The sequence below is a fragment of the Sparus aurata genome, chromosome 10 (assembly GCF_900880675.1).
Source record: "Sparus aurata chromosome 10, fSpaAur1.1, whole genome shotgun sequence".
NCBI classification, from domain to species: Eukaryota; Metazoa; Chordata; class Actinopteri; order Spariformes; family Sparidae; genus Sparus; species Sparus aurata.
Window position 1 is genome coordinate 4,730,835 of NC_044196.1, and position 21,692 is coordinate 4,752,526.

Here is a 21,692-nt window from a genome sequence, read left to right on the forward strand (position 1 = left end):
AAACTGTTACAGATTAAATGATTTGAGAAGCTTAATTTAAACATTTACACAAATAACATCTTATTTTTGATATAAATGTTTTTTATTTCATATATCACATATTTGTATTGTTAAACAGCAGCTAGCTAGATAGAAGAAACATTAAATAATTGTCTTATTTACACATTAAATATTTTTTTTTCTTTATATTTTCAACTTTACGTGATGTCCCGCCTTCCGTGCCCGATGTCTACGTGCTGATTGGCTCTTAGGGACTGTCAGTCATATTTCCGGCCAGTTGATTTGTTGCGTTGGAAAGAGTTTATTTTTGTTAGTTCGCTAAGTTAGAAGAGCAGTTAGCTAGAGCTTCGTTATTTAAATAAATGTAATTAATCATTTCAGTATCTTTACACTTCGTTTATTTTATTTTATTTTACATTTCATTTGTCCCGCCTTCCGTGCCCCAAATAGACACGCTGATTGGCTCCGAGCGACTGTCAATCATAATCCCGGCCCGTTGATTTGTCAAAATATAGTTCTCAGGTAACGCGTTATTTTCAGTTAAGGTTTAACCGAAGTACGTGACAGTTTTATCTCCTAACTGTTGCTGTGTGACATTTTAAGTGTTTGTGGAAGAAGACGGCTCACTGTGAGAGGAAATGGCGACAGACCGAGCAGGTAAGAGTTTATTAGCGTCTGGTCAGCTCGGCTACAACAACAGTTACCCGGAGAAGAAGACTCTCTGCGGGGGCGCTAAAGTTCCGTTACCCGTTACTGTTAGCTAACTGACGTTACCGAGCCGCTAGCTTAACGTCATGTCGGCTGAGCTGCTTCAGTTTGTAGCCTGTGGTGTTGTTTAATGAACGTTTTACCACCTGGATGAATATATTTTACATTTTGATTGTCAGGCTAACTTCTTCACATTAATGTGTACTGTCGCTCATTAGCTGCTGGGTTTGAAACTGTCCTCTGAAGACAACACAGTTAGCTGAACAGAATATTAAAAAGTAGCTTCATTAAACTTAAATTTCACATTTTGAAATCTTATTTAAGTAAAACAAACATAAGGATGAGTGCTATGATAATTTACCCCCTGCAGTCCCACCTTTGGCCAAAATCATTAATCAAAACAACACTAATCAACACAAGCTAATGTTAGCATGCTGGCTAACAACATTATACATCTCAGATTGGGTTATTCTACAACTTATATTAAAACTAGCTGACATTACTGTAGTTTTAATGTACAAGTGCTCATGTGAGTGTAACGTTTACATCCTGCCCGTGACTTTAAATCATATGATAGCAGCTAAATGTAGCTTTTTACCTGCGTGTCAGGTAAAATAAGCTTGAAAACAAAGAGTAAAAAATACCTGAAACGTGACATGTTAAGGTGAAACAGGTCTTTATCTTGAGTTGAAGTTAATTATAGCGAGTTAGCAGTTTCCTGCAGTGATTACATTCATGTGGCGTGTTATCCACAACATGCAGTCTACAGTCTTCTTTTCAAGTTAATTAAAGTCATTTTATGTGCTTAAATATGGTCATGGTTCTGATAAAATACAATAAATGATGTTTGATATTGTCATGGTCTTGTTGGAGACATAATTACTCTTAATTTAAGTTTCACTTTTAAAAATAAAGTAAAAAAATGTCTCTACTAAAACTACATTTCTGCAAAAAGACAATTAAAAATGTAACCAGAAACAAGTGTAGTATTGTTTTTGTTCTAAGTTTAAAACAATCAGACCTGAGCTGAGACCAGCCGCTGTAAACTAGATGTTAACAGTTCACTGTGGTGTTTGATGGACAGACGGAGACAGAGAGTCGGATGGAGATCTGGACGGAGACGGTGGTACCGTCTGCCTTCTGGAGGGCGCCGAGGAGTTCAAGGCGTCCTGCGCCAAAGAGATGGCGCTGCTGGATCTGATGGAGAAGACGGGCTACAACATGGTGCAGGAGAACGGGCAGAGGAAGTACGGCGGGCCGCCGCCAGGTGTGTGAACACAGCCTGAGAACAGCTTGTACTTCTGAATGACAAGTTTTAAATCATTGTTAGTTTTTATAAATGGCTTAATGGATTATTTGAAAAGTAGAATTTTCTGCCAATGGATTAGCTGGTTAATTGCATCAGTATTAACACGTGGGCTGTGATATTTATGGAGAATAAGGCTGACTGAAATACTCCCTGACAAGATGCCAGAGAGGCTGATGGGAAATTTCAGAGATGTTTTTATAGAAGGAACTAAGAAGAAGCATAAAATTCCAGTCAGTGTCAGCGGAGGACAGTCTGGTTTAATACGACTAATAAGAAGAGGTGAGAGGAACGTCTGTCAGCCTGCTCACACATCAGTGTTCGTGTTCACCAATCACAGGAATCGTATGTGGGAGACGTTAATTCAGTTTACAGTCCAATGATGAATGATGATTAAAGTCATCTGGTGGAAAATCCTGCTGCATTTGAGGGATTAATAACCCAAACAATATGTTCCTTGATTACATTAAACCCTGTGAGCGCTGTAGTATGTGAACGAAGACGTGAGTGAAATTATAAAAGGTCCTCGCTGAAACCAGCAGGTGACAAAACGTTGACTGTTGGCAGTATTGAGTGAGTGCAGGATGGCAGCAGATCCAGTCTGGAGTGTAACCCACAGTGTGTCTGTGCTGCAGGCTGGGAGGGCCCGCCCCCTCCGCGGGGCTGCGAGGTGTTTGTGGGGAAGATTCCCAGAGACATGTACGAGGACGAGCTGGTGCCGCTGTTCGAGACCGCCGGCAGGATGTACGAGTTCAGACTGATGATGGAGTTCAGCGGAGAGAACCGCGGCTACGCCTTCGTCATGTACACCAACAGGTGACTGTGAGCAGTTCAGCATGCAAGTTACACTTAAAACATGGAATGAAAACAGTGGTTAACAAAGTGTTGTTGGTTACTGACTGTGGTGCAGAGAGGCGGCTCAGAGGGCCATCCAGATGTTGGACAACCACGAGATCCGCCCGGGGAAGTTCATCGGCGTGTGCGTGAGTCTGGACAACTGCCGCCTCTTCATCGGCTCCATCCCCAAAGACAAGAGGAAGGACGAGATCATGGAGGAGATGAAGCAGGTACCAGCACCGTCAGAACACAACCTTCTCCTTTATGTTTGACTGAGCGGTGGGAACAAACAGGTAACCATGGAGATCAGTTCTACGAGTCACTGCGGGGCAAAGTTATTAAAATGTGGAGTGAACTCGTGGGACGGAGGCGTGACACCAAACTGAGAGCTCACACAGGCGCCAGAGAACAAATTAACTGGCTGAATTATTTCCAGGACATCGTCGCCTTCAATTAACTTTTGGAAAAAAGTCAATTAAGTTTGTTGAAATTATCTTTTTAAACTTGGAAACAAAATGTACACAGTGAAGCCGACTGCAACAGCAGCTGAAGAAACATTTGTATCGGTGGTGTATTTGTAAAGTTCGAGTTGAGTTGATGAGTTTAAGGGAAACCAGCAGCTTGTCTGTGATTGGCTCTGATTCCGTCCTCCTGTTGTATGTACACGTGCGATCCAGGTGACGGAGGGCGTGGTGGATGTGATCGTGTATCCCAGCTCCACCGACAAAACCAGAAACCGAGGCTTCGCCTTCGTGGAGTACGAGTCCCACAAAGCAGCAGCGATGGCCCGGAGGAAGCTGATCCCAGGTACACACTTCCTGTGTGATTACATCTGCTGTCTCTCTGCTGCTGAGTCACCGCTGCTCTCCTCCGTCACCTCCACCTGAGCTGACTCTGGGTCAGCTGCTGACTCTGTCCAGCAGAGGGAGGCAGATCTCTCACTACAGCAGTCAGGTTTACACAGCTGTTTGTCTCTCTCTAACTGAAGCTTCTCCTGATGTTACTGGAGCTCAAGTCTTTTTTAAACCATCAATACAAAGTATCCTTGAGTGTTTTCTCTTCAGTTGTTTGGGTGTTTCTGACTGTTTGTTGTTAGTTGTTAGCTGAACATTATTTCCTGACATGTTTTAGATCAATAATCAGTCAATCAAGGAAATAATGGCTTGCAGGTTGCAGCAGGGAAGAAGACATTAGCATCTCATTAAAGCAGCGTACAGCCGGTGAGATGAAGGCTGATGAATACAAATGACTTCCATGTTCAACAGGGACCTTCCAGCTGTGGGGTCACACCATCCAGGTGGACTGGGCCGAGCCGGAGAAGGACGTGGACGAGGAGGTCATGCAGCGCGTCAGAGTCCTTTATGTGAGTGTGAAAGTGTGTGTGGTCCTGAAAACCTTCAGAAACATCGATCCCTGGTGAGGAAACTTAGTTTGTGATCGATGGGAATGGAGGAACTATAGATCAGTGGTACTTTCTAAAGCCCACTTCAGTGCGACTGTGGAAACTTTGGAAGCCTTTAATTCGGGGACGAGTCAGATAAAGACGGTCAGCTCCGGATCTGCTGTCGGTCGGGTCAGTGTTTCAGGAAGACGGCTGTACGAGAAACTCCTCCGACTCATCCAGATCAAAAGGTGAGATGGAGAGAGAAGCAGCAGGGAGGAGACAGGCAGGAGCTGCTCCTCCTCCAGGGGATCAATTACTGAGGAGGCTTTTACTCTGAACACTGAGACGTGCTCCGAGGGCAGCAAACATGTGTGAGGGAGGGTATTTATAGCAGAGGAGGCCCAGAGGTAAAGAAAGCCTCGGTGTGTGTGCTAACAGAGGAAGTGAGACTCTGTGAGTTACAGCAGGACACTGACAGGATGAGTCTGGGAGAATGCCCAGCGAGGTGTCCGTGATCAGGAGTTCATCCATTCATTCCCTGATGGATCCTTTCATCCCCGGGCACCAACAATTAACACCATCATTTATATCTTCATGCTTCTTGCCATCAAAATCAAGAGTCAGAGTCAGAGTCAGTAACATGACAAACACATTATTATTAATGTTAGGTTGTTTAGGTTTAAACTGACTAGTGCAGTGCCTGTAGGAAGCATGTATTCCTATAAAAAGTGGGAGGTTAAGCAGCTTTTTCATGGATGGCCAAATGAGGCTGTTTGAAGGTGGGACGTCAGGGATATTTAGGTTTGTTGTGAAATCTGATATTCCAGGGTATAATTGGCTGTTTTTGACTATTAATAACTATTTACTTGGTGTCATTATTTTTTTTAGCACAACCTCACATGTGTAACTGTAGAGTTATTTTTTTTATTTTGTGATACTGTATTAACACATTGGACCTAAAATCACAAAAAAACATTAAATTTGAGTAGAAAAAGTTAGATTTTTCACTGTGAAAACCACAAATATGTTTACAAACCATTTTGTATTACTTATAATATAAACAACAGTTTATATTTGCATTATATGTGCATACATTTTAAAAATGTACAAAGTGACATGTAACTATTTACATTTGAACGCAGGCAATGCTCATTCAGCAGTCTCCTAATTGTTTTGACTCATTAAACAAAAAAACGACTCCACTACACACTAAACACTACATAACACACTAACTACACACTCCAAACACGCTAAATGTCACAAATCTCTCAACTGTCAATATCGCTGTCTATACACCGACCGTCGTTGCCTGTCAATCATCTGCTTACGTCCCTCCCACAACTTCCTGTTCCTCAACAACCAAACTTGCTGCTTGGACACTTTCGTGACAAAAGCCTGGTTTTACTGTTTCTTCCTGCACCAGACACAAAGCACACATGACGGCAATGCTCGCGAAAAAGCGTGGCAGACATTATTTACCCTAAGTCCGGTTTTGGACGTGCCGATGCGTCCGGTCCGTCGCCTCGGGATGTGGGCCATGTAGCCAGCGGCTAGCAGCTAGGGCCCTAGGGCTAGCTTCACATGAACATCCACAGATTCCGAATCCACTTTGTTGTCCTCGCGTCTCCGGATCTCCTCAGACCCGAACAGACTCGATCTGGACTCTTTTAGTCTCATTAATCCACAACAGTCAGTTTAGATGCACAGAACAGAACGGGACCGAACCGCCGGCAAAATCCCGGTCCAGCTCGCGCCGCTGCAGGTATAAGTCTGCTTGTTTCTTAAGGTGGGGGGTCGTGGTGAGCTCTGCAGTTATTGGCTCTGGTGCGCACGTGACTGTGGTGGCTCCGGTGGACAATGCTCCTGGAATTTGTAAAGCATTTATGAAATAATTTATTAACTGTATCATTGCAGTCCAAACACATGCGAAATAGCACACCCTTGAACCACGCAGCAGCCATGTTGAAACTCTCAGGTCAGTCTGATCCTGATCCGCAGAGATATTTGAGGAACACACACACATACACACACACACACACACACACACACACACACAGACAGACAGACAGAGGTTAGTTGCTTTTATAGAGAGATGTGAGGTCAGTGAAATGTTCCTCTCTGCTGCAGGTTCGTAACCTGATGCTGAGCACCACTGAGGAAACTCTTCACCTGGAGTTCTCCTGCTTCAAACCGGGCTGCGTGGAGCGAGTCAAGAAGCTCACCGACTACGCCTTCGTCCACTACCGCAGCCGCGAGGACGCCGTCACCGCGCTGGGCCTCATGAACGGGGCGCAGATCGACGGAGCGCGGGTGGAGGTGACGCTGGCCAAACCTGCCGCCATCAAAGACGGGAGCATCGCCGGGAGGAGGTACAGCAGCAGAGGATACCTGGGAAACAACGCAGTGGCAGCAGCAGCGGGAGATGGAGGGAACAGGACCTTCTTCCTGCACAGGAGCAACGGAGGGATGATGGGAGGAGCTGGGAACGGGTATTCTCCCCTGAGAGCCCTGCAGACACGCCTGGGAAACCCCTTCTACGACGGAGCAGGTGAGGACTAGGGCTGCAGCTATCGATTCTTTTTGTAATCGATTAATCTAGCACTTTATCGATCGATTAATCGGATAATTATTTTTTTTGCATTTTTAAACAACCAAAACAAATAATGCATAACGAAAATGATGTGGCTGTAAAATGATCAAGCATTTCTCAAAAAAACAGAGGTATTCATTCCAACTCCAACATTTGTCTCCAAAACTAAGACTTTGGTAAGTGCCAGTGCCAATAATTAAACAACAATACAGTTAAATCAACTTACTGTAAAACATGTAAAACATGTAAAACTGTGAATACAAACTTAAATAGTAAAGGCCATGTGGCCTTGGTTTTGTTTTCTTCATACAACATTACAAAGAAAGGATTGCACCTTCTGCAAATTACCCACCTGAGAACAAAGAATGAGTATAAAATATCAAGCCAAACAGTCACACAATGTGTACAATTCATACAAAATAAATGTAAATAAAACAATTATTGATAAATAGAATAGATAAATTATAAATAAATCCAGTCCCCAAATCTATGATAACCACACTAATCCGCCAATCACAAGGAGGCAAATACGCTGTGTGGGAAGACTAGGGTCCTACCTACTCCACATTATACGTGTCCTCCTGGAACCAAAACTTATCCTGAACTGTCAGGAATCATTTCAGAGTGACACAGACACATTGGATTAGCCGGTGGAGGCGGTGTAATGCACTCAAACAGAGTTTATAAGCACAAAACAGCCAATGTAGCACGTAATTCATGATCATGTCTGTATAAAGTGATGTTTATTTCTGCTCTTCTTCGGCGGCTGTTTCAGTGAGTTTTGGGCGCAGAGTGATGAGACGTATACCGTTGAAATTTGTAGAGTCCCAGCTTTCATATGACATGCTGTATGTAGCATTAGCATGAAGTAGCGTAATCGCTAACGCCGATTCTTTGGGACATGCGCCATTAGCATGTTTTTTCTACGTGCTCCTTTAGTTGCTTGGTGTCTGAATTGAGTTTCGTTTAGGTGAAAATGATTATCATGAGCCTTTAGCCGAGCTTCTGCCCGTTAAGTGGGTGTGCTGCATTAATATGTTGCTACATAGTTAGCGTGCTCTTATAGGGTGTGTAACGCTGGTGTGCTTCCTGAACAACGGTCCGTGTGGAACAATCAGATCCCTGCGCGTATAGTGCGCGTCATAGGAATTAACGAGGCCTCGAGGAATTTTTATAATCGAGTTAATCGAGTAACTCGATGAATCGTTTCAGCCCTAGTGAGGAACACACTCACTGTCATCACAATCAATGTGCTTTACAGAGAGGAGATGGAGAACCAGAACCAGAGTCTCTGATTCTCATTCAGCTCACAGCAGATGAAGATAAATTCATCTCAACTCTGGAGAAACTTTTCTGTTTCCGCTGTGTGAAAGTGAGAAGTGCTTTCCATCCAATTTAAAGTGTTCATGTGCAGCGAGTTATTAAATCGGGCTGAACATGAATCATTAATCATCATCGTCTTCACACAGAGCTGAACGATCGTCTTCGTTTGGACAGAACCGAGCCGCCTGCAGCTCCTCAACACTTCTTAGAGAGTGAAGTCAGATCTCTGCTCAGTTTCTCAGCATTTTAAAGATGTTATTAGTCGTATATCAGAGTTAAACACATGGTTAGATTCTACTCGTACTGAGTGTTAGGACACAGAAGGCTCTAAAACGTCTCTCCCAGCTGTAACAGGTTGGTTTGTTAGCGTCAGACCACCTGCAGAGTCGGCGTCAGTGTGAGGAATGAACTCTTTCTGCCTGCTCGTTAACTCTGTCGCAGCTCCATCTCTCCTTCTTCTTCTACTTCATTCAGTTCGCTGAGATTTCAATTTTCATCCTGCTGAGTTTGAGCAGGTTTTGACTTTTTTTTATCCATTTACACACCAGATTCGTCCAATTCTCACTGGTATATTGACACAGAAGTGATAATAATCTGGCGACGAAGCAGAACTCCGGTTTCCTCCGTCCCGACGCCTGCGGACATTTTGTGAAAATGAGAAAAGTTCTGGAGTTAACGCTCTCACAAATGGACACTGTGAAATATTTATGAGAGGAGAAGTGAAGGGGTAGATTTGAGGAAGGGTAGATAAGAGAGAGAGAGAGACTCCTGAGAAAAGGAATTGAGGATTCACTTTGGGAAGAGACGAGTCTGATGGACAGAGGAGAGTGAGTTTAAAGCTGCTTCATGTTCAGCTACACTCATTAATGACTGTAATTAACACTAATTAAAGGACAAATAGAAAAAGAAAGGAGGGGGGTGAGTGCAGGAAGTCAGAGGGATTCTGGGAAGTTGTGGTTTGTTTTGCGTGGCAGTCGCAGCTCTGTTGCAGCGAGATAAAGAGGCCACCATTAATCTTTATTCACTCTTATAGAAATATAGCTGATTCAGTGAGACAGTGGTGTATCCACGGTGAACGTGTTGAGTTTGTACCAGATGAGACCAAAAGCAAACAGAGCAGCACACGTTTAATCAAGAGCACCAGAGTGTGTTGCAGCTGCTGAAGGCTCAAAGTTACAGTTTATTTTACACCTTGTGTTTAAGACCAGAGGAATCTGCTCCTGAATGCACCACTCCGCTCAGTTAATGACATGACTAGCATGATTAGATTTGTTTGATGGATCTTAATTAAACTTCGAGGGTAGCGCAGCACCCGGACAATTTACAGCACGCACATGCTGGAGTTGTCTTGAAGTTTGTCTTTAAACAAGGCCGGAGCTGCAAGTGTTTCTTTTATTTGATGACTGAATAATGACCTCTGAGGCTGACCGGTGTCCATCTGTCTCTGCTGAGTGGCAGCTTCCTAACAGGTGTGTTTAAATCAATAAATAGTAAGTGTGACCAGCAGGTAGACACAGAATGAATGAATTTGTCTCACCACATTGAACCCAAAACAAAGAGATTCAATGTATCAGTAAAAGCCTGAAGTCATGCTCCATCAGGTCTGTCGGTCAGACGACCAGCTAACAGCTTTTAAAGTGTTTGTTCCCTGAGTGGTTCCATCAGGACTGTGCTGTGCTGAGACTAGGGTTGTTCGGTATACCGGTACTTATTTGGTACCGGGGTACTGAGGCATTTAAAACGGTATTATATTGCATTTGGTTGGGACCGGTACTTGCAGCGCCGCCGGCAGCGCCCGCAACAGCGCGGCGACCTCGCCACGTGACGTCACCGCGTTGTAACTACAGCTGAGAAGACGAGGAGCAAGCTGAAGCTTGGGGAGAAAAAAGAAAAAGCAAGCAAGCTGGAGGAAACAGCTAGCAAGTGAGCGAGCAGCGTGGACTGCAGCAACAAACGGAGCAGGAGGAAAGCTTGGAGAGAGCAGAGACGCTGGAGAGGGAGAGAGAGAGGGAGAGGAGAATGGCTGCTGCAACCGTCACCACAGCGCAACTTGTGGACAAACCAGGGGCGCAAAGTGCGATATGGCAGTACTTTGGCTTAAAAACAAATGAGGAAGGCGAGGCAATTAACGCTGATGCACCACTGTGTAAACGGTGTTTTAAAACATGCATGGCTAAGAGCCGAAACGGCTTCAAACTAGCCAAACACCTAAAGGACAAGCACCCAGACCTGCACACTGAGTTCAGGGAACGACAGGTAGTTTACTCATGAAAAAAAAAGCCACATTCAGTGCTAAAAGCAAGCGCCACCCCCCTTCACTCTTAACAAAAGTAGCTCTGGAAGAAAAAAAAATAGAGCTGGTTTATTTATTTTAAAATTGTGTGCATTAGAAAAGCTTGTCTTTGTGGTATTTTATCTTATTTACTTTATATACATTAATATGTTATTGTTCTAAGATTTTCTATTAAAATAAAGTCAGTAATGACATTTTTTGCGCTCTCTTTTTATTTAAAAAAGTATCGAAAAGTATCGAAAAACATGTTGGTACCACTACCGATACCAAAATGTTGGTATCGTGACAACACTAGCTGAGACATATTTTCATGACTTACCAGGTAGTCACACTTCCTCGTCCACTTTCCTACTTAACTGTCCGGTCTCAGTACGAGCAGATGTGTTATCGCACAGCTCTGGGTGTTAGTCAACATGTCCATGCTAATGAGTGCTATGCTAACCCTCTGAGTGTGTGTGTGTGTGTGTGTGTGTGTGTCATCAGACGATCCAGACAGGTGTGTGTTCCCTCTGTTTCCTGGCACTCAGCTGTCTCCGACCAACCTGCAGGCGCTGAAGCAGAGTCAGATCGCCTCCGCTGTCAATCTGCTCGACTTCTACTGCAGCAAGAACTTCTGGTCGCAGCCCGAGTACCACCTGTACTCCACACCTGGACAGGACGGGAAGCTGCTGCTCCTCTACAAGGTCTGACGCCTGCCTCCACCTCCTTCTACCTGCCTTCACCTCCTTTTACCTGCCCCCACCCCCTTCTACCTGCTTCCACCTCCTTCTACCTGCCTCCCCCTCCTTCTACCTGCCCCCACCTCCTTCTACCTGCCCCCACCTCCTTCTACCTGCCTCCACCTCCTTCTACCTGCCTCCACCTCCTTCTACCTGCCTCCCCCTCCTTCTACCTGCCTCCACCTCCTTCTACCTGCCCCCACCTCCTTCTACCTGCCTCCACCTCCTTCTACCTGCCCCCACCTCCTTCTACCTGCCTCCACCTCCTTCTACCTGCCTCCACCTCCTTCTACCTGCCTCCCCCTCCTTCTACCTGCCTTCACCTCCTTCTACCTGCCTCCACCTCCTTCTACCTGCCTCCACCTCCTTCTACCTGCCTCCACCTCCTTCCACTTGCCTCCACCTCCTTCTACCTGCCTCCACCTCCTTCTACCTGCCTTCACCTCCTTCTACCTGCCTCCACCGCCTTCTACCTGCCTCCACCTCCTTCTACCTGCCTCCCCCTCCTTCTACCTGCCTTCACCTCCTTCTACCTGCCTCCACCGCCTTCTACCTGCCTTCACCTCCTTCTACCTGCCTCCACCTCCTTCTACCTGCCTTCACCTCCTTCTACCTGCCTCCACCTCCTTCTACCTGCCTCCACCTCCTTCCACCTGCCCCCACCTCCTTCTACCTGCCTCCACCGCCTTCTACCTGCCTCCACCTCCTTCTACCTGCCTCCACCTCCTTCCACCTGCCTCCACCTCCTTCTACCTGCCCCCACCTCCTTCTACCTGCCTTCACCTCCTTCTACCTGCCTCCACCTCCTTCTACCTGCCTCCACCTCCTTCCACCTGCCCCCACCTCCTTCTACCTGCCCCCACCTCCTTCTACCTGCCTTCACGTCCTTCTACCTGCCCCCACCTTCTTCTACCTGCCCCCACCTCCTTCTACCTGCCCCCACCTCCTTCTACCTGCCTCCACCGCCTTCTACCTGCCTCCACCTCCTTCTACCTGCCTCCACCGCCTTCTACCTGCCTCCACCTTCTTCTACCTGCCCCCACCTCCTTCTACCTGCCTCCACCGCCTTCTACCTACCTCCACCTCCTTCTACCTGCCCCCACCTCCTTCTGCCTGCCCCCCACCTTCTTCTACCTGCCTCCACCTCCTTCTACCTGCCTTCACGTCCTTCTACCTGCCTCCACCTCCTTCTACCTGCCTCCACCTCCTTCTACCTGCCTCCACCTCCTTCCACCTGCCTCCACTGCCTTCTACCTGCCTTCACCTCCTTCTACCTGCCTCCACCTCCTTCTACCTGCCTCCACCGCCTTCTACCTGCCTTCACCTCCTTCTACCTGCCTCCACCGCCTTCTACCTGCCTTCACCTCCTTCTACCTGCCTCCACCTCCTTCTACCTGCCTCCACCTCCTTCCACCTGCCCCCACCTCCTTCTACCTGCCCCCACCTCCTTCTACCTGCCTTCACGTCCTTCTACCTGCCCCCACCTTCTTCTACCTGCCCCCACCTCCTTCTACCTGCCCCCACCTCCTTCTACCTGCCTCCACCGCCTTCTACCTGCCTCCACCTCCTTCTACCTGCCTCCACCGCCTTCTACCTGCCTCCACCTTCTTCTACCTGCCCCCACCTCCTTCTACCTGCCTCCACCGCCTTCTACCTACCTCCACCTCCTTCTAGCTGCCCCCACCTCCTTCTGCCTGCCCCCACCTTCTTCTACCTGCCTCCACCTCCTTCTACCTGCCTTCACGTCCTTCTACCTGCCTCCACCTCCTTCTACCTGCCTCCACCTCCTTCTACCTGCCTTCACCTCCTTCTACCTGCCTCCACCTCCTTCTACCTGCCTCCACCTCCTTCTACCTGCCTCCACCTTCTTCTACCTGCCCCCACGTCCTTCTACCTGCCGCCAACTCCTTCTACCTGCCTCCACCTCCTTCCACCTGCCCCCACCTCCTTCTACCTGCCTCCACCTCCTTCCACCTGCCCCCACCTCCTTCTACCTGCCTCCACCGCCTTCTACCTGCCTCCACCTCCTTCTACCTGCCCCCACTCCTTCTACCTGCCTCCACCTCCTTCTACCTGCCTCCAGCTTCTTCTACCTGCCTCCACCTCCTTCTACCTGCCTCCACCGCCTTCTACCTGCCTCCACCTCCTTCTACCTGCCCCCACCTCCTTCTACCTGCCTCCACCTCCTTCTACCTGCCTCCAGCTTCTTCTACCTGCCTCCACCTCCTTCTACCTGCCCCCACCTCCTTCTACCTGCCCCCACCTCCTTCTACCTGCCTCCACCGCCTTCTACCTGCCCCCCACCTCCTTCTACCTGCCTCCACCTCCTTCTACCTGCCTCCACCTCCTTCTACCTGCCCCCACGTCCTTCTACCTGCCTCCACCTCCTTCTACCTGCCCCCACCTCCTTCTACCTGCCTCCACCTCCTTCTACCTGCCTCCACCTCCTTCTACCTGCCCCCACCTCCTTCTACCTGCCTCCACCTCCTTCTACCTGCCTCCACCTCCTTCTACCTGCCCCCACCTCCTTCTACCTGCCCCCACGTCCTTCTACCTGCCTCCACCTCCTTCTACCTGCCCCCACCTCCTTCTACCTGCCTCCACCTCCTTCTACCTGCCTCCACCTCCTTCTACCTGCCTCCACCTCCTTCTACCTGCCCCCACCTCCTTCTACCTGCCTCCACCTCCTTCTACCTGCCTCCACCTCCTTCTACCTGCCCCCACCTCCTTCTACCTGCCTTCACCTCCTTCTACCTGCCCCCACCTTCTTCTACCTGCCCCCACCTCCTTCTACCTGCCTCCACCTCCTTCTACCTGCCTTCACCTCATTCTACCTGCCCCCACCTTCTTCTACCTGCCTCCACCTCCTTCTACCTGCCTCCACCTCCTTCTTCCTGCCCCCACCTCCTTCTACCTGCCTCCACCTCCTTCTATCTGCCTCCACCTCCTTCTACCTGCCCCCCACGTCCTTCTACCTGCCTCCACCTCCTTCTACCTGCCCCCCACCTCCTTCTACCTGCCTCCACCTCCTTCTACCTGCCTCCACCTCCTTCTACCTGCCCCCACCTTCTTCTACCTGCCTCCACCTCCTTCTACCTGCCTCCACCTCCTTCTACCTGCTTCCACCTCCTTCTACCTGCCTCCACCTCCTTCTACCTGCCCCCACCTTCTTCTACCTGCCTCCACCTCCTTCTACCTGCCTCCACCTCCTTCTACCTGCCCCCACCTTCTTCTACCTGCCCCCACCTTCTTCTACCTGCCTCCACCTCCTTCTACCTGCCTCCACCTCCTTCTACCTGCCTCCACCTCCTTCTACCTGCCTTCACCTCCTTCTACCTGCTTCCACCTCCTTCTACCTGCCTCCACCTCCTTCTACCTGCCCCCACCTTCTTCTACCTGCCTCCACCTCCTTCTACCTGCCTCCACCTCCTTCTACCTGCCCCCACCTTCTTCTACCTGCCCCCACCTTCTTCTACCTGCCTCCACCTTCTTCTACCTGCCCCCACCTTCTTCTACCTGCCCCCACCTTCTTCTACCTGCCTCCACCTTCTTCTACCTGCCTCCACCTCCTTCTACCTGCCCCCACCTCCTTCTACCTGCCTCCACCTCCTTCTACCTGCCTCCATGTCACTTTACCTCACAGTGACCAGGAGCCTCGCTGCAGCCACTAAACAGCAGAATATATTCATGCAGAATAAATACATAAATGTTTATTTGTGTACATTTTAAAGATTCCATTTGTCAAAAACAAACTGAGTGTGTGTGTGTGTGTGTGTGTGTGTGTGTGCGTGTGTGTGTGTGTGTGTGCGTATGTGCGTGTGTGTGTGCGCAGGTGTCGATCCCGTCAACACGAAGCACCTACATGCCTGACAAGCTGTGTGTGCTGCTGGACGACGCCAAAGAGCTGGCTGCACAGACCACCCTGTGGAACCTGGGTACACACACACACTCACACACACTAACACGTCCATGTTTGACGTTCAGTGTTATGATCTGTGTTTGTTTACTGTTTGTCTGTGTATAAACAGACTGTTTACACTGTACTGTATGAATAAACAAGTAGCCTGTTAGCTGTTAGCCGTTAGCTGTTAGCAGGGTCCAGACAGTCTGTTGTCACACAGAACCAGAAGAATACAAACATTTGTTTTGTTTTGTCAGTTTGTCTCTCTGTTGGGTGAAGATTGTTTAAGCTGTGGAGCAGAACCCAACCTGTCCTCCATGTTTGGTTGTGTGTTTTTAATAACAAATAGCAGGCGACAGTTGGTCTACATGTTTGTTAGCAGGTAAAGCCTTTAATAATTACCTTTAATACCTTTAATACCTCTAATTCACACACTCAGTTCCAGATCAAACGTATCTGTGTGACTGATATGAGCTTTCATGTAGCAATCCTTACAGCACGTCACACGATGGGATCAACGACTGTTGAATTTAAAAAGGATTTTCACTGCTGACCATTTTAAAGAGCGGTTGAGGAGAAACGTGTCAGGAAATGTAAATAGTGAATCTGTTATTTTCACCGCTTTTCCTCTCAGAATCATCATTTAAAGTGTAAAACTTGTCTGCTGCTGTGATTCCAGAACCGTCACTTTTCTCTCTCCTCTTGGTTAAACAGGTGCGGAGGTTGTTAAAGGAACCTGTTATTGGTAGAAACGCTGTAATAATCTTCAGATAATGAAGTAAAATCCATCTTAAAAACAGTATTTGTATTCATACAGCAGAGCCGCCTGCAGCTGAAGCTTCTTGATAATCTGTGTTTGCATTATCACATCCTGACGCTCTTAATCTAACCGACATCATTTATTCAGATTCATATTACTGAATAAATCTCCTGCTGAACTGACTCATCACTCCACTCATTTGACTGACAGTTTTCAGAAGTTTATCCCCCTGCAGGCGTCTCAGTTTCTCTAATCACAGGTCACCTGAACGCTGCGGGGATGTCTGAGTCTCAGAGAATCAACTGGTTTGACTTTGGAGCAGATTGGACAGATCCAGATGGGTTTGGCAGCCTCGTTACGTCGCGTATTGTCTGAAATGTGCCGTAGCAGCTGTCAGAGTCTGAACTCGTGCCATCCGGAGCTCCCTCAGAGCCAATCAGAGCGCTGCGGGCGCCAGCGCTTCTCACAGCGTGTCGCACATTTGAGGAGCTCTGTTCAAAAATGAGATAATTGAAAATTAACATCACCTGCAAACGGGAACGAGATCAGAACCGCCTGAAAACCACTGAAGCTACAAGTTACCTGTTTTTAAACATCTGTTCTGCTAAATCTGTCACATTTAGAGCCACTGAGACGTGATGAGAAGTTAAAGTTATCTTCCTCTCAGCACGATACTATTTTATCAGCACACGTAAGGAAGTAAGGAAGCTGTAATGCATGTTTGCCCCTGTTGCTCTCAGTCAGGGGGATTCTGAGGTCATAGAATGACAGTTGTTTGCCAGGAGGCTGAACGTTTCCTTCTGAAAACATGTTTTCAGTGTTTATTTTCAGTGATGTTGTTATTACATTTGGACTGGGACCATGTGAGACGACAGCATTGTGTTTTCCAGCTGATAGGAGCGGCTGCAGGTCGTATTGTCAGAAGCCAGGAGTGGTGAATAATTCAGTGTGTTCAGACTCGTGCTGATTAATGACAGGAACACTAACAGAGATATGGACTGCTTCAACAACACGTTTGAATGTAGTTTGGACGGAGTGGTAACCGTGTCAGGTGGAGCTTCCCTCTGCTCTTTAAACCATGACCATGAACTGATATGTGGCTCCATGGAGCTTCTGACTGTTTTCACCAGATGAAGTGACATTTGAAGAATTTCCCATCATGCCTTTCTGTAACAAACAGCTGCTCAGTCCTGAAAATGGAGCACAACTCCAGTTTCTCCTAAATGTGTCTGTTGTGGTCGCAGCTTGAGTGCTCGTCCTGTCGGCCTGTGAGGGACGAGGAGCAGCAGGAAGTGTTTCAGAGCTCAGAGAGGCTGAAATGAAAATGGTTTTCCTAATTGACTTTCAGGAAGCAGGTTTGTGTGGTGGCAGCTCTGCTGGGTCCCTGCGGTCGGCTACAAGCCGGCACAAACGCAATTAAAAATGTTTTTTTGGACACGAGATGTTACTTTGAAAACGTGAGGAGGGAAAGTTGAGAGTGCGGCGGGCGCTTTTAATCAAACTCTCTTACACAGCATCCATTTTTTATGACGCTGGCAGCTCCACAGGGAACCTGAATATCTCTGCCCGTGATGGAGTCTGTCCTCCTCCTCCTCCTCCTCCTTCTCCTCCGTCCTCCCCTCTTCTCTCCCTCTGCTCCTGACCTCTCCATCAGCAGACGTCACTCCCTGCAGGAGCTCATGTGACTGTTTTTCTTGTAACTGGCACCTAAAATAAGCACATTTAGAGAAACGTTTACTTACTAATTGTTTCTTTTCTGCAGGCTCGTAGTGTTGGTGGACTCTCAGTTTGTCTCCCTGAATGTTTAACAAACAGCAGCTCACCTTCCTCCACTTTTACCTGAATCGATGCTCCGCCTACGATGCTGACGACTCCGTCTCCTCTCCGTGTCCTCCAGACTCGTCCTTCTTCAGCGGAGCGTCCTGTGATTCTCCCAGCAGCCCCTCTCCTCCCCTCGCCGTCCCCCCGCTGGCCACCAGTCCCGGGCTGCTGACCTGCGGCGGCCGGGCCTTCGCCTCCTGCCTCCCTCCTCCTCCTCCTCCTCCCCCGCCCTCGTCCTTCCCCCTCTCCCCCCTCTCTTCTCTGTCCTCGCTCAGCCCTCCGTCCTCCGAGACCCAGCGGCTCTACATCAGCCCCCCGTCGCCTTTCTACTGACGGTGAGACACAATAGATGTCGATGTGGAGGTTTTACCATCATTACCCTCTAATCAATCGCTCACAGTTACATTTATGTGTGGGATTCATTTTTACAGCAGGTTTCTGAAAGGCAGGACAAAGAGAATCCACTTTACTTCCTGTGGTTAACGTCCGGTTAAGTTTATGCATTTGAAAAATTGTTAAGGGTGAAGAAAAAACAGTTTTGGCTCAATAATACCTTTTCTGTTGTGGCAAAGACAGCTTGGAAGTGTCCCGTCGTCCTGTTTAAATACTTCCTGTTCTGAGACGGGTGGACATTTCCTCATGTCTTGTTAAAATAACACACAGTTTTATCAGTACTAACAGTTGAAAAAGGTCTGGAGAGCCGAAAACATCCTGACTTCTTGTTAAAAACACCAACATTTCTTGCCACAAAGACGGTAAGAAAATGTCCTGATACATACTTAAAAACATCGATGGAAATGTCCTGATGTCTCTCAAAAAAAAAGTTTTTTCTTGGCTTCTACATCCTGATGTGGCGTTAAAAGTACTCACTCTTGGTGCCACAGAAGGCTCGAGAACACTTTTTCTTCTGGCAACATAATGACCTGTGAAAACATTCCTCACATGTTCATGTTGGTGTCACTTGTTACTGTACCGTCAGTGTGATCGAGGGCAGAGCCAGCGATTCAGAATGACCACTGAGCCACGTGTTTTCTCCTGACAGCAGCTGGTAGACTCTGGAGTCTCCACCCAGTGATGTGAAGATGTGGCTTGTTGTTGCAGGAGTCTGAGGCTGAGCGGCGAGGAGACCATCGATCTGAGGACGAGGACGAGGACGAGGAGGAGGAGGAGGAGGAGAAAAGGCAGGAGCGTCTTTATTATCACTCTACCACATGTTTTCTGTAACGTCTCCCGTCTCCTTGTTTCATTCCTCCCTCCACTCTGAATGTTATCTCAGTGGGAGAGGAGGACGATGTTTAGCTCCTGCTCGGCTTCTTCTCTCTATCGCCTCTGATGTGGAAAACTAAACTAAAAAGAAGACAGACAGGCGCTGTTTAGGTTTGACAAAAACACACATCCAGCTGATAAAAAGTGTTTTCTAGACCTCTGTTCAGTGTCCTCCTCCTCTCCGGTTCACCTTAAACTACCCATCAAATAAAAACAATGTTACTATCTGTTCACTTTTTAGGTGAAAGACACGTTTTTCTAACAAATGTAACCCCATTTAGACATGAAACGAACCAGCTGAAGTTTAACTACAAACGTTAAAGCCGCCGTTTCATTCAGGATCACACGTTACGTTGTTCAGCTCCAGTCCATCGGATAGTTGTAAGAACTCAGAGCTTCATTAGAGTGAATTACAGAGAAAGCTTTAAAAAGGAGCGAAGGATTAAAAAACAGGCTTTTCCACGACACCAGAGTCTGATTTAACATTTTCTTTCATCCTCCCGTTAAACCAGTCGTCCCCACAGAGATGTAAAAACAGAAAGACAAGGAGGAGGAGAAGAGAGCTCACGTTGTGCTTCATCTTCTTCTACTCCAGAGGAATGTTTGTAGCTGCTGATCTCTTTTTATGTTTGTGTTAACCCGAGTTATCAGCGAGGAAGAAGAGGAGTTCTCCTCTTCTGAGCCGTTTCACAGCTCCAGCATACTGAGGGCAGATTTAAGATAGATTGAACTTACTGACGTCTTTCTTCTTGTGTTTTTATATTTGAACCAGAATCACTCAGAGAAGAAGAGAAAAGTTAAAAGATGTAAAAACGCAGTTAGCTTTGTTTTTACTCTCTGGTCTCCACAACTCATTAAAGATATTAAGTTTTGTCGCCACCAAAACATCTGGAAGAAGTCCAGACATCTCATTAAAAACACCCTGTTTGTGCTGCGACACACAGGCTGGAGAAAGTTTAGTCTCGAAAAACAAAAAGAGAGTTTTGCAGCCACGAAGACAGCTGGAAGAAGTCTTAACGTCTCATTAGAAATACTCTATTTTATTAGCAAAAAGACGGCAAGAAAATGTCCCGACATGCTGTTAAAAGTGCCCAGTTTAGTCGCCACAATAACTCTGTTACATCAGCAAAAAGACGTCTGAAAACAGTCCCAGCGTCGTGTTTAAAAACAGGTCTTGTCACCAAAGACGTCTTTTGTCTCGTTCTTGTGTGAAGAAACAAAAGGAAATGATTAGGAGGTTGCAGGTTACTATCTTGTTTAGATCCAACATATTTAAATTAATTCAAGAATTTAAAGTTCTGACTGAAGACGTGTTCACTCACCTTTTTTTCCCCAACGTCTAAACTTTTAATTTGGGGAGAAATGAATACTGGAAATCAGACTACAGCTGAGTGAAATAGATTGTAAGAAGGTCATTTTCTGTGGAGGAGGATGAGAGCAGGAAGTTAATTTCTCCATCAGAGGAAAAGAAAGAAGAAGCAGAGCGGAGCTGTTTTAAAACCTAAACAGACATTTTATTAACGCGGACACGAGAACGAGAAACAGTTGAGAGACGAACAGTTCTGAAGGTTGTATGTGTTTTTATTGACGTGAGAGTGTTTGATGACTTTCTTTACGTTCACGCTCAGTGATTTGTTCGGAGCTCTCTGAAGGTTGTAAAAGGTTTTATTGATCTGATTCAACTGAACGCAGATCAAACACAGTTCAAGGCAAACCATTTTCTTTACGTTCACGTCTTGTTTGTGTTGAGTGAGCGCTCTGGTTCAGCTGTTTGAGGCGTTCAGGCCCTCCTGAGCTGTGAACACACGGTTTAATATGTTTATACAGCAGATGTTTCGTGATCTTTTAATCCAAGTTCCTGACGTTTGATTCAGTTTGTTTTCAGGCTGCTTGATTGAATATGTGTATAAAAAGTTTGTTAAGTAGCTCCTCAGTTTGTCATCTTTGTTGAGGAGACGTGGTGGTGTGAGACTTTGTAATGTTTATCCCTGTTGTCTTTGTACTCAGGGAACCAATTCAACTCCCTTCATCTGTTTTTAGTTTGAAATTGTAATCGGTTAACTGATGCAAAGTAATCTGAAAAAAAAAGCCTTTTTATTTAACAGAAAACCCGAATCAAGCCCGAGAATCAGGAATGTACAAAGAGAGATCCAATCTGTAAAAACTATCAATACATAAACCCTATTTATTTAAAAGTCAGTGTGAATTTTCAGGTATAAAATGTAAAAATACGTCTCTCACACTTGAAATTAAAAAGCAAAATGAAGAGTTTGAGCAGACGACAAGAACTCAGCCTTGTGATTAAATTGTAAATGTCGTTGAGGTGATGTAGAAACACCCAGCGAGGACGTTTCAGGTCGTCTTGTCTGTGTTGTGAATAAAACTGTTGACAGATTGACAGCTGACGTGTTGTTTGTCAGAAGAAATGATCTCCAACCAAAGAGTCTCCGTCTGTTTCATGGACCTGTGGAGAAGTTCAGTCCTGAATCTTTCACTTTGCTTTGGATTTACTGGTTCATCCTGCAGATAAAGGCTGAAACTGTTTTATCTGTCCAGGTTCTCACTTCTTAAATACCTTCAGGCTCGACCAGAACTTCTGGTCCAAGTTCCAGTGTTGAATCGATAACTTTGGATTCAGGCTTCGTCTTCGGTTTTAGTTCTCAGTTGAATGGTTGCGACTGAAGCCGAGTCTCTAGACTTACTCGTGAATCCTTTTGCAAAGTTCTCGATTTGCTGGTTGAGACGGAAGCCGAAGTTCTCAAACTACCCGTCCAGCCAGAAGAC

General features: G+C 46.8%; 1 protein-coding gene across 2 annotated transcripts; it reads left to right on the plus strand.

Moving 5' to 3' along the window:
- The first annotated feature begins 488 nt into the window (after positions 1-488).
- Positions 489-21,308, plus strand: rbm46 (RNA binding motif protein 46). 2 transcript variants are annotated; one of them, XM_030429754.1, is made up of 11 exons: positions 490-657; positions 1,793-1,975; positions 2,650-2,830; positions 2,925-3,081; positions 3,529-3,658; positions 4,117-4,214; positions 6,363-6,783; positions 10,925-11,124; positions 14,993-15,095; positions 17,719-17,977; positions 18,744-21,308. In XM_030429754.1, the coding sequence occupies exons 1-10, from the start codon at positions 639-641 to the stop codon at positions 17,973-17,975; spliced, it is 1,749 nt and encodes a 582-aa protein (XP_030285614.1). In that variant the 5' UTR covers positions 490-638; the 3' UTR covers positions 17,976-17,977; positions 18,744-21,308. The 2 variants fall into 2 exon arrangements, with proteins under 2 accessions (XP_030285615.1, XP_030285614.1); XM_030429755.1 differs by lacking the exon at positions 18,744-21,308 and having other exon boundaries at positions 489-657; positions 17,584-17,720.
- The last annotated feature ends 384 nt before the right edge of the window (positions 21,309-21,692 follow it).

Coding starts and splice junctions, on each gene's coding strand:
- rbm46 (XM_030429754.1), top strand. Junction 4,215..6,362: donor AGCGCGTCAGAGTCCTTTAT/GTGAGTGTGAAA, acceptor TCTCTGCTGCAG/GTTCGTAACCTGATGCTGAG. Junction 11,125..14,992: donor AGCTGCTGCTCCTCTACAAG/GTCTGACGCCTG, acceptor GTGTGTGCGCAG/GTGTCGATCCCGTCAACACG.